This window comes from Populus alba, chromosome 1, assembly GCF_005239225.2.
Source record: "Populus alba chromosome 1, ASM523922v2, whole genome shotgun sequence".
In the NCBI taxonomy this organism is placed as follows: Eukaryota; Viridiplantae; Streptophyta; class Magnoliopsida; order Malpighiales; family Salicaceae; genus Populus; species Populus alba.
The window spans coordinates 23,894,848-23,907,390 of record NC_133284.1 but is presented as its reverse complement, the minus strand read 5'-3'; the positions used below and the strand labels follow the sequence as shown (position 1 = coordinate 23,907,390).

Sequence of the window (12,543 nt, the reverse complement as noted above, 5' to 3'; positions counted from 1 at the left end):
AAATTGGAATGAAAGTATAATTTTTTAAAACATAAAAAAATTAAAGGTCAAAATGAGTTACAACACTAAATTATTTCACAAGTAATATAACCACATATATTCAAGAATCATGGAAGCGACATCATTTTGATGCTTCTAACATGCATGTTACCAAAGATGCCCTAAAAACCTGGGTTGTAAAAAAATATAAATTTTTAACTTTTTTTAAAAAATTTATCAAGTAAAAGCTATCATAAAACCAAATACATTTGCAGGCTGTTAGCCTATTTCATACGACAAAATGGGTCCATTAGCTGAACAAAACGAAAGAAAACAAAATCAGAGAAGGCAGAGAAATGTCCTGTGCAAGTGTTCATCCAACAACCGATGAACCTTCACTTCTTTCCATTACAAAATTTTACCTCCAACAACATTCCTATATTTACCACAAAAGAAAGGAAAATGCGGGGCTTACATTTCCCCCCTCTAATCATCTATTACCTAATTCAAAATTGTAGGCAATACACGCCATTTAAGACTTCAAAACTGTGCACGCATGCCACAGAAAACTTGGAATATATAGTTGCTGCCTTCATTGACTTGCGAAAAAAGCCATATTCTTTTCCGCATTCCCAGCCACTACGGCAAATCCTCATAGACCATCAAAGCTGTTCGCCTTTTCCAAGCTTGTACCTTGCAATTATGGGTCATCTTATTATGCAATCTCTCCAACTTCCCTCTATTTGCTGGGAAATTGAGTATCCTACAAGAAAGTGACACAGGCCGGCATTCTTAAGAGAGAGAGAAAAAGAAATGGCACGGATATTTTTTAAAAATAAGTTGTCACAGGTTTGATAAATTTCTTTTTTCCTTTTTCATGTTTTATATTTCTCAAAGAACTTTCAGAATGTCAGTAATCAGAAGCTCAATAAATTCAGTGATGTAACTCAAGTTACAGAATACAGAGTCATTACCGCAATGATAATATAAGTCATTTGCTTCTACTGATATAATGAACTTGTTAGAGTCTTTAATCGATCAATTGCACGCTTTATTATGTGTCTTTCTTCTATTGGCACGTTGATTTCCTCTAAAGACTGCAAAAACAACGAAAACATGAGATGACATGCATTAAAAACTAATAACATAAATTCTCAACACATGATTTCCAATGTACGAGACAGTATATTCAATGACCCCTCAAAGTCAGGAAAAAACAGAGGTTAATTTTTCTACCCCTCAGACAAGTTTTCTGCTGAGACCTTACAGTCATGTCTCCAAGTATCCATAATCATAAACATCATGCTTTAAAGAGTCGAGCCATGCAGATATGAGGAGCTTTCGATCTCCAATAATATTTTCTACTATTAGAAATGCCCCTTTATGTACATAGCTAAACATGATATCCAGCAAGACCGATATGCTCAAGGAGTATTTGATTTAAAAAAGGCCAGCCAGACCTTCAATCTCTCCTCTCTCCCCTTAAAATGGTGAATTCTTTTCCTTTGTTGATAAATCTTTTGTAATACAAAAACAGAGAAACATAGAACATGGACAAGAAACGCCTGGGAAACAAAATTATACCTGTAAAGAGCATATGCTTCGTGAAATATGGTCAATCTCTTCCTTATATAAATAAAGAATTTGCTGAACCTTAGCTTCCCTTTGCAACCATAGTAAAACAGAAACAATAGCATTTATAATACTTGAGCTCCCCTTGGCATAACAGATATGATCACCAGATAGAAGTGAGAAACTTCTTCCATTAATCGATGACCCCATCACGTTCAACACAAGATTGAGAAGTTTGTGACTTCTATCAAACAGGATAAAGCTAGGCAGAAGATAATAACGACGTGTTTGTCCATGGATGGAGCTCATGCTCTCATCATCATCTTCTGGAACACACTGTTAGAGAAGTGAAATGTTCTCATTTCAATAACTAAAAAATCATTGCGGGTTGCTTGATGTCTATGAAGCAAATTCACAAAATTTAGTGCAAAATAAGAAAGATTAAATATCCAGCTCACAAAAGTAAAAGGGAATTTTATATAGAAAAACTTCATCATGACCACGGAAACAACTGCTAAAATGTATTTTGTTCCATGAAACCTGGAAATTAAATGAAGATTCCTCGGCCAATAAATACTCTACCCTCCTCATTGGAAAATTTAAGGCCATCATATACAAAAACAGGGGAACTGAACAAAGATCTATGCCATAAAGAAAACAATAAAGTTTCAAAAAGCATCCCAGTTCCCATCACAAAAAGTATAAAGGAAAGATCAAATATCATTGACTTCACAAAGATTTAGGTTGCCAGGGTCAAGACTCAAGATACACACAGCTGTACCATATAAAAGGAACCAATTTCATATCATCGTCTTGCAAGACCTTAAGTATTTATTGATAAGTCAAACATCAAATATCCTAATGGCAACTCAGCTTTTTTCTCTCAGAGAAGGCAGAAGAAATAGTGCTGCAAGCAGCACTCCAAAAGAAAAACAGACATTGATACAAATACAACAAAGAAAAGAGGAAGGTCTTAGTAAAGAAGAAAGAAATCAGGACAGTTGTTTAAGGGTAGGAATACTTACATGTGCAACATCAATGAGATATGCTGAAAGGACATTGCTTAAAGAGCAAATACTTTGTTCAGAAAGTCTTGTGGGCTTAGAATCCAGTGCAATAAGCATTCTGAGCATAGCACAAGAATTGTCCAGAAATGGTTTTAATGACTGAAAATATGAAAAAAGGTGTCACCATTGAGCCTCATGAATGACCCATCACGAGTCAAGCAAACAAGATATTGCAAACAAAATTCTAACTTATTTCGTGTTCACGTTTTGAAATAAAATGAAAGTGTCCAACAGAAACCTCAGAAGCCCAAAAACAAGACCATCCATGTAAATAACAAAATTGCATAAAAGTCAACCAACTTACTATCTGCTCTAGTATTACTTTCTCTAGAATCGCAAAAATTAGAGAATTGTCACCCATCTGCGACAGGCATGAGCAAACAACACTGGTCAATGATTTAAAAGTTGCACGATTTGAGGTCTTTATATCTCTCTCCGTGGCAGGAAAAATATTTTCTGCAGACATGAATTTCCTTGTCAGACACAAACTACATTAACTATTGATCCAAAATTGCTTGCCAAGGGAGAAATCATTCTGAATTTACCAGGAAAAACTTTGAAACGCGAAGCCAAAGTGATTAAGAAGCTGATGAAGTCAGAAATCTGAATGTGGCCAGCTTTGTAGGTTGAATGTAAAACCTCTATGATCCGGAATAACATAAACGGATCCAACTCGTGACCTGAAATATATCAGAAAAGAAGATTTGAAATAAACAACCTTATTAGCAGTCAGAACTTAGTTTTCTCTTTCATGAGTATCAAGTCCTCCTTTAAAGTTTAATGCTTACAACAACCATCCAAAAGCAACAACATTTCTTAAAAACCTCATTAAAGAGGTATAAGGATCAAATATATAATACGTTTATAATGATAAAAGTCCATTCTAATGGGAAGAAATGTTGAAGGAAAATGTTGTCATCATTAAATTGCAAATTGTCAACTAAACTGTCATTTCACAGTAAGTAGTCTTTCAATACGAGCTAAATCAGTGGAAGACATTCTGTGCAAGGTTTCATGCAGAAGTCCTTTTATTGTCCCCACAATGAAAACTTTTGCACCTTAGGGAACGCAAGACACTACAAGAGTGACAGAAGCAAGCATGGGTTCAAAGTTATTGGATCCTTGCTAAAAGCAGCAACGTAAATTTTGGTCGAAAGGAATCATTAGAAATAAAGTTAAGTAATGCAACATCTTGAAAGTTCATATCAAGTTCAACAAAATGTTTTATGTCAGTTCCAAAATAAAGAATCAATTAGGGGAAAACTAAAGGAAGTTAGGGACTACAGTGAGGGGAGAAACATACTTACACAAGCAGCAAGAAGCAATTGACTTCAGCAAAGTTGAATCCAGTTGAGAAAAATAATAAAGACAACAGATAGAGAGTTCTTGTGAATCCCTGGCAAGCCTTAAAAAAGGACCATAACATATGTTCCCTGCTCAACAGAAAACGAGTATGACAATGAACCAAATAATGGACCTCCCATGGGCTTGTAACCAAGCATGGAATTTATCAGGAAATATCAGCACTAACCTTTGTCTTGATCTGTGCTGTAGAACTCTTTCAGCAAGCCTTGCATATCATCATACAACAATGAACGTTGTCCCAGGCGAAGTAGAAGATGCAACACAACCTGTGAGAAGAAAGCAATAAAAAATCGCCAAGTTTATGCATTAACTGAGCTGCCTGTAAACTTGAAAGCAAGAAGAAAAGCAAAACCTAAATATTGATGACATGAGTAAAGATTTCATCTTCAACAACTACTCCAAATACCTTGGAAGAGGATGAGTGCCGGTCACCTAGCAGAATGAGTAACATAGGCAGCTCTCTTATCCAAGTAATCTTGTAGTCAAATAGTCCTGAATCATTGACATCTGTGCACAGTAGATCTTCGTGCTGCAAATTTTGCAAAAGTTATGGAATAGAAACGATGAGAATATCTTCTAAGGAGGCCAGGAATAAGCCTCTTTAATGCCTGAGGAGTTGAACATACAGAAATGATCATTTCTTCAATTGCAGCAAGGCAAGCTAATTTTACTGAAGACTCTGGACTGCAATCCTGGAATGTCTTTGTAAATGCCTGCAACAAAGATATGATTGTTTAACATCTTCATTACCACCAGATCTTACAGTTCTCTACAGAACATGTAGAGTTTTGAAGAGAAAACTATAACCAAGAACCCCGGACACGGTGACAAAAGACAATCTCACAAAGCAAGAGAGACATCAGCCAACATAATTTACTGAAGACAAGTTATCAAGCAAATTCTTAAAGAATGATTCAAACCTGGAGAAGGCGATTCTTCCAATTTCCAATCACCCGTGACACAAGTTTTGGGATAAAAGGAATCAGTGTAGATATCTGCTTTTCTCGAACTGCTTTGTTAGATCGCATCTTACTGCAGCTCTGCATAAAAAAATATGCAACAAATCAACAAAAAGTAAATAAAGGTACTGCTTCCAAATCATCTAAAAGTACTCTTTTTTAAAAATATCTGAAAATCTCCCCAAACAGCGGTGCAACTCAGAGTGATTCTCATTCCTTTTCCTTCATACTGTTCTACTATGAAATAATTTGATAAGGAAAGGAACATATTAATTTGAATTATCTGGTCCAAGATCCAAGGTTTCCTAGATTAACATCTTTTCTGCTAATTCAAGTAGTTTTGACACACGGGAAGCACACCTTTTCAAGCAACACGTACTCCACAAATGTTAGAAATTTCTCAAATAAGACAGCAGGCGGGCAGATCCATTCACTTAAGTGCATAAATATTTCTGTAATTACAATGTTCAAGATAACATATCTGTCATCATCCTGCAAGCAAGCAAAAAGAAAAAGTTAAGGCACACGAGCTACTATAACAACAACTACAGTTACAAAGACATTTCTGAGACAAAAGCTTCCTTGTGAAAGGAAGCAAACAGGAAGTTACTGCAGAGAAATATGCACCATAAAAAGTGTTTGAAAGCGAGGAAACCATGGGATGGAAAAACTTTTTGAGTTATATCTCCACTTGTTTGGCTGAGAAGAAACAGAAGTGAGGATGTTGAAAGAGGCAATAAACTTTTCTGAAGGCTTCCCCATATCTTATCCATCAGTAAGAGGCAATAAAGTTTTTGATGGCAGATACATTATCCTTATATAAATTATGGACCTTTTGTTTTGCATCCCTTTCCCTTTTTTTCAACCAAACAGAGGAGATATACTTGGAAACAAAGTCATACCTTTTCTGAAAGGTGATGCATTGGACTGAGGGGAAACACAACCAGTAACTTCTTCAGCAGTACTGATGAGATGCTTTGATCAAGAGGTGGTGATTCGGGATGACCTTGCTGAATCCCATGGATAAAGAATGCGACTGCAAGATCTATGCTCCGAAGGATGTTAAGCATGCAATCAAATGATTGTGCATCTAGTGAGTCGTGAAGTACGGGGAGAAAATCTTGGAAGCAATTGACTAAAACTGGTACAAGGTCTTTCAGCTTCTTGATGATGACGGAATATTCTACACAAACAAAAACAAAACAAAAGAAGGTAAAGGCTTGCCACATTTTACTATTTTAAATTACAGTTATAACACAAACAAAGGGCATAAAAGGTCACACAGTTGTGCATTGAATGTTGAAAATATGCCACTCAGCCACAATTATTTATTATCAGAAATGAATGGATTTCTCCTATAGCATGGCAGCAAGAACTACCAAAGTGAGCTAACAAGTAAGCAAAACAAAAAATAGCTACCATTGCTAAATATTAAGTAAAATTGAACATAAAATCTTCTGGTGCAAGATTAAGCATATTGTTTGTACAGTAACATAAACATATTTCCATGCAGCAACAGTTGAATGCTGGTAGCAATGAGCCTGTCACTCTACAAACCCATAAAGAAAAGTGACGGCGAGGTGTTTAGACATACCTGCAAATACTGTAGGCACATCAAGCTCAAAAGCTTGCAATATTTTTTTCTCAGGGATATTCTGTGAAATTGAAAAAAGTGTTATCAGAAATCGTTAGGCAAATCAAAGGCAAGAGGCTTAGCAAAAAGACACAAGTATAGCAAACCTCATAACACAATTGGAAACAAGAATAATCCATCCCTGAAGTTGTTCTTTAAAACTATAATTTTACTTTTCAATATGAAGAAGATAATTCATTTATTGACGAGTTCATTTCATCTTCAATGTATGCCATAGGCATGTTGCAGAATAACAAATTAACCAAAGCTCCGGAACCATATCAATGAGCCACCAGTTCTATGAGATGCGTATTGTATTGAACATACTATTGTGCAAAAAAAGAAATCTCTTGTGCCAATGGAGACTCACTATGAGGGTCATTGGCTGAGATCTTCCATGTTTGCAAAAGTAATAAATTATCCATGTCTATCTAATCATGTATTTATATGCGATCTGAAAACCAACTACAGATTTCATAATAAACTTCCCCAGAGCTCATGTTTTCATAAATTGTCAACCGATTCATGTAAGACATCCAGCATACAAATGCAGTTTAAATTGCTTATACAAACAATGAACTAAATCATCTATCTGTCATAGACCACTAGCGCTTAAAATTTCTGCTACTATGACCACAATAACAACTGGAAAATTAGAGAACTATCTTCCAGAGTATGATGGTACAATCATGCATAGCTGAGTGTAAAATATGACCTAACAGTTTGTACCTGATAGAAATTTTACCAAAATCATTAGGATGTTAAAAGGAAAACAAACGAGTTTTGCAAGTGATTCTCAGGGAGCACCTTCGCAGGCAGGTTAACTTCTTTACTTGATGGCAACAGCAACAAGCATCGCACCAAACCAGCAAGAGCATTCTTCAGCTTGACTTTGTCTTCTAAATAGAACTGGTTCTTCCGAAGAATATCTTCATAATTTTGAAGTATCTATTAACGATACGTCCAGCAAAAAAAGCATCAAGATGCAAGTAGAAAAGAATGATAACCATATCAACTAAAGTTCATGAGGTATCATTTTGATGGCAAGTAAGCATTTGGGAATAGCATTATCTTAATTCATATCAAATTTAATATGAGGCTATTTTGACAGCTCAGCAGCATATATTTTGCATGAACCTAAAATGACAGCATCTACCAAACCATAAAGGGAGGGAATCAAGAATATTCAAAAAGCAACCCATCAAAGACTTGATGAAAAAGAAGGATATCCAATAAGACCCGGTCCAATAAGCAACTGCAACACCATATTAGAAGCTCATGATATTATCATGCACTTGTGTGCCACATGAAAATCTCTCCATTACAGTTTCGTTTCAAATAACACTATGGTTCAAGTCTTTCACAATGATGAGATGACTGCAGAACTTTGACACTGGCATTCGGACCCTTATTCACATTGCACTAGCCACCATGAACAAACAAAGGGTAGAACAGATACAAAACAAGTGGGTTCTCAAACACCAATGATAAAGAAATGCACTCCAAACATTTGAATAACATGAACAAATGAAGATACCTTTTCAGCATACGAGAAAAATGAAGGAGGATGATATTCAACAGCGAGATCAAAAAATTTGAATGCCATAAGTCGAACGTCAATTGCTAAATGTGTCATTGCATTAAAAATGTAAGCCATCATTAACGAAATGACAGGTCCTTGATTATCCTGCACATGCAAGGATAGAGAAATAATGTCCAAGGAAGGGATAAATTAATGATGATAAAGAGTGATAAAATAGCAATGAAACTGACAGAATGCCTCATAAAAATGAAAAATGACCAGCAAAAAAAAGAAAAGTAATTGGAAACAACAAACCATTACAACCTTGTGACTTAGATGTTGTACAGGATACATCTGATTTGAAAAGAAAATCACAAATTTCTAATCTCATCAAAAGTAAAACTAACATCTTCTGTTAAAAAATAGTAAATTTTTATTATCCCCTAGTCTCAAACTCCATTTGCCAGTCCACCCTCCAACAGAAACCGATAGCACCACTCCTATAAGCAGTATTCTGGCTAGTTATTGAATCATACAAGCAACTATACCACTAGATCAATCTATTAATGTCTCAAAGCTCACTATTAGAATATTGAGAGAAAAAATAGACCCCCTGTTATTTTTTAAATTGAAAACTTTTGGAAGAATCCTTCTTTCTCATTTTAAACAATTACTAAAGCTAGCTATATCCAAGAACCATGACAGTTTAATTTAGGCATTTTGAGTATGCCAATCTTTAGATGAAATTTCCATCGTCTGTATCAAGTCTTTGAAAGTCTGCCATTAATACTAATAACTGATTAATATGAGTGCATAGTCATGGCATTGATGTATGATATGGCTCTTCCCTTTAACCGCTTTCCATGTAGGGTTTGCTCTCAAGATTCAAACAAGAGGGCTTGTGCTTTACCAATTGTCATTAGGATATACAATGATAAGCCGAAAATCTTCCTATTGTTTTTTCCCTATCATTGTCTAACGAAAAATAACCATTAACATCATGATGATGATAGTTTCATGCTCTTGCGAAAACCAAGGAGAGCAAGAAATACAAATCGAAAACAAAACATTACAAAAGAAAAGTCATACCAAAAATAGACATAATTTTGAATGTTTATAGAATATAACTTATTGAGCCAAGGCTGATACATGTCCTTATAGATTTAAAAGTGTCCAAGCAACCACCCTTCACAAACATGCTAGAAAGAAATGATAAATTACCTCTTTGCAGCCTGGTAAAATCACTGACTTAAGAAGTTGATATAGGTTTTCTCGAACAGTTTTCTCATCATCACTGATCCGTTCACGTAATTTTTCTATAACAGCATATCTGTGCAATTTAAGCTCTTCTGGATGATTGAGGAATAAATCCTTCATGCCCATCAAGGCATCTTCAAAAGGAAAAGAAAAAAGAGGCTCTGGTCAACAACAACATTTCCAACGAACGCAAGATAATAAATGCAGAGGCTAAAATATATACAGTAAAAATAATCATGAAAGCAACAAACAGTCAAGTAGCTACCAGATAAACTCAACAAAAGCATTTTTATGAATAAATAGTTTCTTTCTCTTTTAATTACAAACCCAAAACTCTTAAGGACAACCTTTTATTCTAACAGGATATGAAGATATTTAAAGAAAGTACCTTTACGGACTTTCGCATTGTGATGGGATGTATGTTGAAGAAGCTCTTTCAAAGTCAAGCCTTTCTTGCTGACAGCTAAACCTGCTTTCTCTGATGCCACACTCTGCTCCGGAAGAACAATTGCTGCTCATAACACACACACAAAAAGAAACTTCCATTAGTAACACTACTTCATAAAAAGCACAAAATTTTAAGAAGAAACTAAATGGAAATATTTTTTTTACCTTTGGATTTAATTTCTGTGTTGGTAGTATTCTTAGGAGGTGGCAGTTTCCTGCCAATCTTTCGCTTTATTTTCTACAAAATTGACAAGAAAAAAAAGAGAGAGCAAACAATTCAAGTTCACAAGACATGAAATTTAGAAAAAGGAGGGAAAAGAAAGAAACTGTTATTACTCACTTTGAAGTCAATTCCACGCTTTTGCTGCTTCTTGGAAGAACCCTTAGTTTTTGCCATTTTCACTGCAAATTACAGAAAAAGAAAAGTTTACGCATCAAAATTACACTTCTGTTAACTGATAATAAATTAAAATTGATAATATAATTCAGAAGGAGAGGAGAGGAAATTGATGCCTACCCATTGATGCTTCTGTGATGTACTCGTACTGAACGAAAGAACTTGTCTGAGTTCTCTCAAGAACTTGTTCGATAGGCTAAAATATTTTGGACAGGCGAGAGGGAGAGCCTCTGGTACTGGGGTCGTGGGGCGGGTGCTCTTGTGAAGTTGTTAGGGTTAGCAGAGAGGGAGAGGGGGTGGCGGGTGCACTGGTAGTTTGTCAGGGTTAGGCGAGAGGGGGGGTATTTTCATTCTTTTTTTCTCTATCAATTTTGTCCTTTTTTTTTTCCTCAATTTTTTCAACCAATTGGTTAGGTTAATTTATGAAGTTAACTTTCACGTGATTTAATTTTAAATTCAAATTAAATAATAAATTAAGTTAAAAGTGATTTTTATTAATTTTATTATTTTTTATTTAATTTCATCCTTAGATTTTTTTTATCAATTAACTAAATTAAACAAACAAAGTCGATAGAATCACATTAAACCAACTCTCATATAATTTAATTTTAAACTCATAATTGATAATAAATCAAATTGAAAGGTTTCAAAGTTGACATGTCTAGTTGAGTTTAATAACAATTTTAAATAATTATCTATGGTTTGAATATTTTTTGTTATATTAAAAAAAAAAATTGTGAGCATATAAACTATACAATCAATTTCTTATTTAATAGTTTAATCTATTATTTAATTTTTTGGATTTAGTGGTTGGCACTCTACTTTTATAATTGTTTTTCATGTGCTTTTCTCAAATACATGTGACACACATTTTTTTTTATGGTATTTTTCTTAACAAGAATTTCACAAGATTTATTGTCTTTTCAAAAACCTGAGATTTTTTAAAGTCATGTAGCAATGTTCATCTAACTCTTATAATTTGTATTAGCCTTTGAAGAAATGTAATTTATCATAGTGATTGGTTTAGGAGATGATTTATTTTGCATTGGGTAAAAAAAAACCTTTAAATACCATTTTGAAGCTATAAATTTCTTTTTTATATATAGCCATAAAACTTATCCTTTATTATGTTTATTGAAAAATTCATTCTAATTAAGCAAGCTAGAAACACTAATAAATACAGTTTTAAAATATAAGAACCATTAAAAGAGACATGATAAAGTGAATGATTATTTGTTTTTGTGGGGAAAATTCAAGCACAGGAATTCAATATCCATCACTTCTTATCATAATTAAGTTTTTTAATGAACTTGAAATGGCTACACGAGATCAAATTAATCTAATTTTACTTTTCTTGTGATCTTAGATTTCAACTGTCGCTTGCAGCCCTGGATTGACTTGTGTTTCCTTCTATAACATTTGACTTATAATCATAAATCAACATACTTCCAAATTATTTTCTACTGTATTTGTACTTTTTTCCTCTAGGGAGACATTTTCTTTACCAAATTATAGCAAAGTGCTCTCTAAAAGTCACTGGGCTTCACATTTTCATTAAGCTTTACTAGGAAATAACCTTAATCACCAGCTCCTTTCGAATTCAATTATGAAACGTAAAGCTCAAAACCTCATCGACGATCAGGCAGGCAGGCATGCTTATTATTTCGTTCTTTCTTTCTTTAGTTGGAATTGCTTTATTTGACAAGTAGCTTTTTGAAGAAACTTCGTTGCAGTTTGCTTTCAATATTGCTATCAAAAACTCTATTTTATTTCGGTTATGATCTTTTCTACAATAATAAAGGGTTGTCCTAGTCTTTAGAAGCTTGTTGATCTGTTAGTTTGTTAACAGATCATGGCATGATATGTTCCTATAAGTTAGCATTTCAGTTTGTTATCATTCTATATATTTGTAAAGATTGCTATAAACTATAAGCAATCTATTCCTTTCTTTTTAATAAAACAGTAGCAATAAGTTGCTAGTTTAATTCACTTCTACGTTCTTTCTTTATTTAAACACTCAAACAATTTAAAACACTTTCAATTGGTATCAGAGCAATCTTCTTAAGGGATCTGTGATGGAAGCTGAAGCCAGTTTTTTCTCAAATGGAGAACTACCAGCTTTGGGCAGTGAAAATGGAAACATACCTAGAGGAATTTGATCTATGGAAAGCTGTTAAAGAAGATTATGAAGTTCATTCGTTGCCAAACAATCCAACTGTGGCTCAGATCAAAAATTACAAAGCGAGAAAAACAAGGAAATAAAAAGCAAAAGCACATATGTTTGTTGTTGTTTCAACAACCATTTTCATAAGAATTATGTATCTTAAATCAGCGAAATATGTTTG

At 34.2% G+C, this 12,543-nt stretch overlaps 1 protein-coding gene across 1 annotated transcript; it reads right to left on the bottom strand.

Annotated features, from left to right (window-relative positions):
• Positions 1–336: 336 nt before the first annotated feature.
• LOC118040206 (uncharacterized) lies at positions 337–10,586 on the bottom strand. The gene is made up of 21 exons (XM_035047085.2): positions 10,319–10,586; positions 10,142–10,203; positions 9,967–10,039; positions 9,743–9,865; positions 9,319–9,488; positions 8,113–8,262; positions 7,383–7,523; positions 6,537–6,597; positions 5,845–6,125; positions 5,303–5,434; positions 4,904–5,023; positions 4,610–4,696; positions 4,390–4,512; positions 4,150–4,249; positions 3,926–4,051; positions 3,164–3,298; positions 2,923–3,074; positions 2,577–2,717; positions 1,564–1,887; positions 954–1,076; positions 337–742 (listed from the first exon to the last, which is right to left on the bottom strand). The coding sequence occupies exons 1-20, from the start codon at positions 10,320–10,322 to the stop codon at positions 981–983; spliced, it is 2,601 nt and encodes an 866-aa protein (XP_034902976.1). The 5' UTR covers positions 10,323–10,586; the 3' UTR covers positions 337–742; positions 954–980.
• Between the last annotated feature and the right edge of the window lie 1,957 nt (positions 10,587–12,543).

Excerpts from the sequence above, each read along its gene's own strand:
- LOC118040206 (XM_035047085.2), bottom strand. Across the intron at positions 7,524-8,112 it reads TTTTCTCGTATGCTGAAAAG|ATACTTCAAAATTATGAAGA; the intron begins GTATCTTCATTT and ends TATCGTTAATAG. Across the intron at positions 3,299-3,925 it reads AATTGCTTCTTGCTGCTTGT|GTCACGAGTTGGATCCGTTT; the intron begins GTAAGTATGTTT and ends GATATATTTCAG.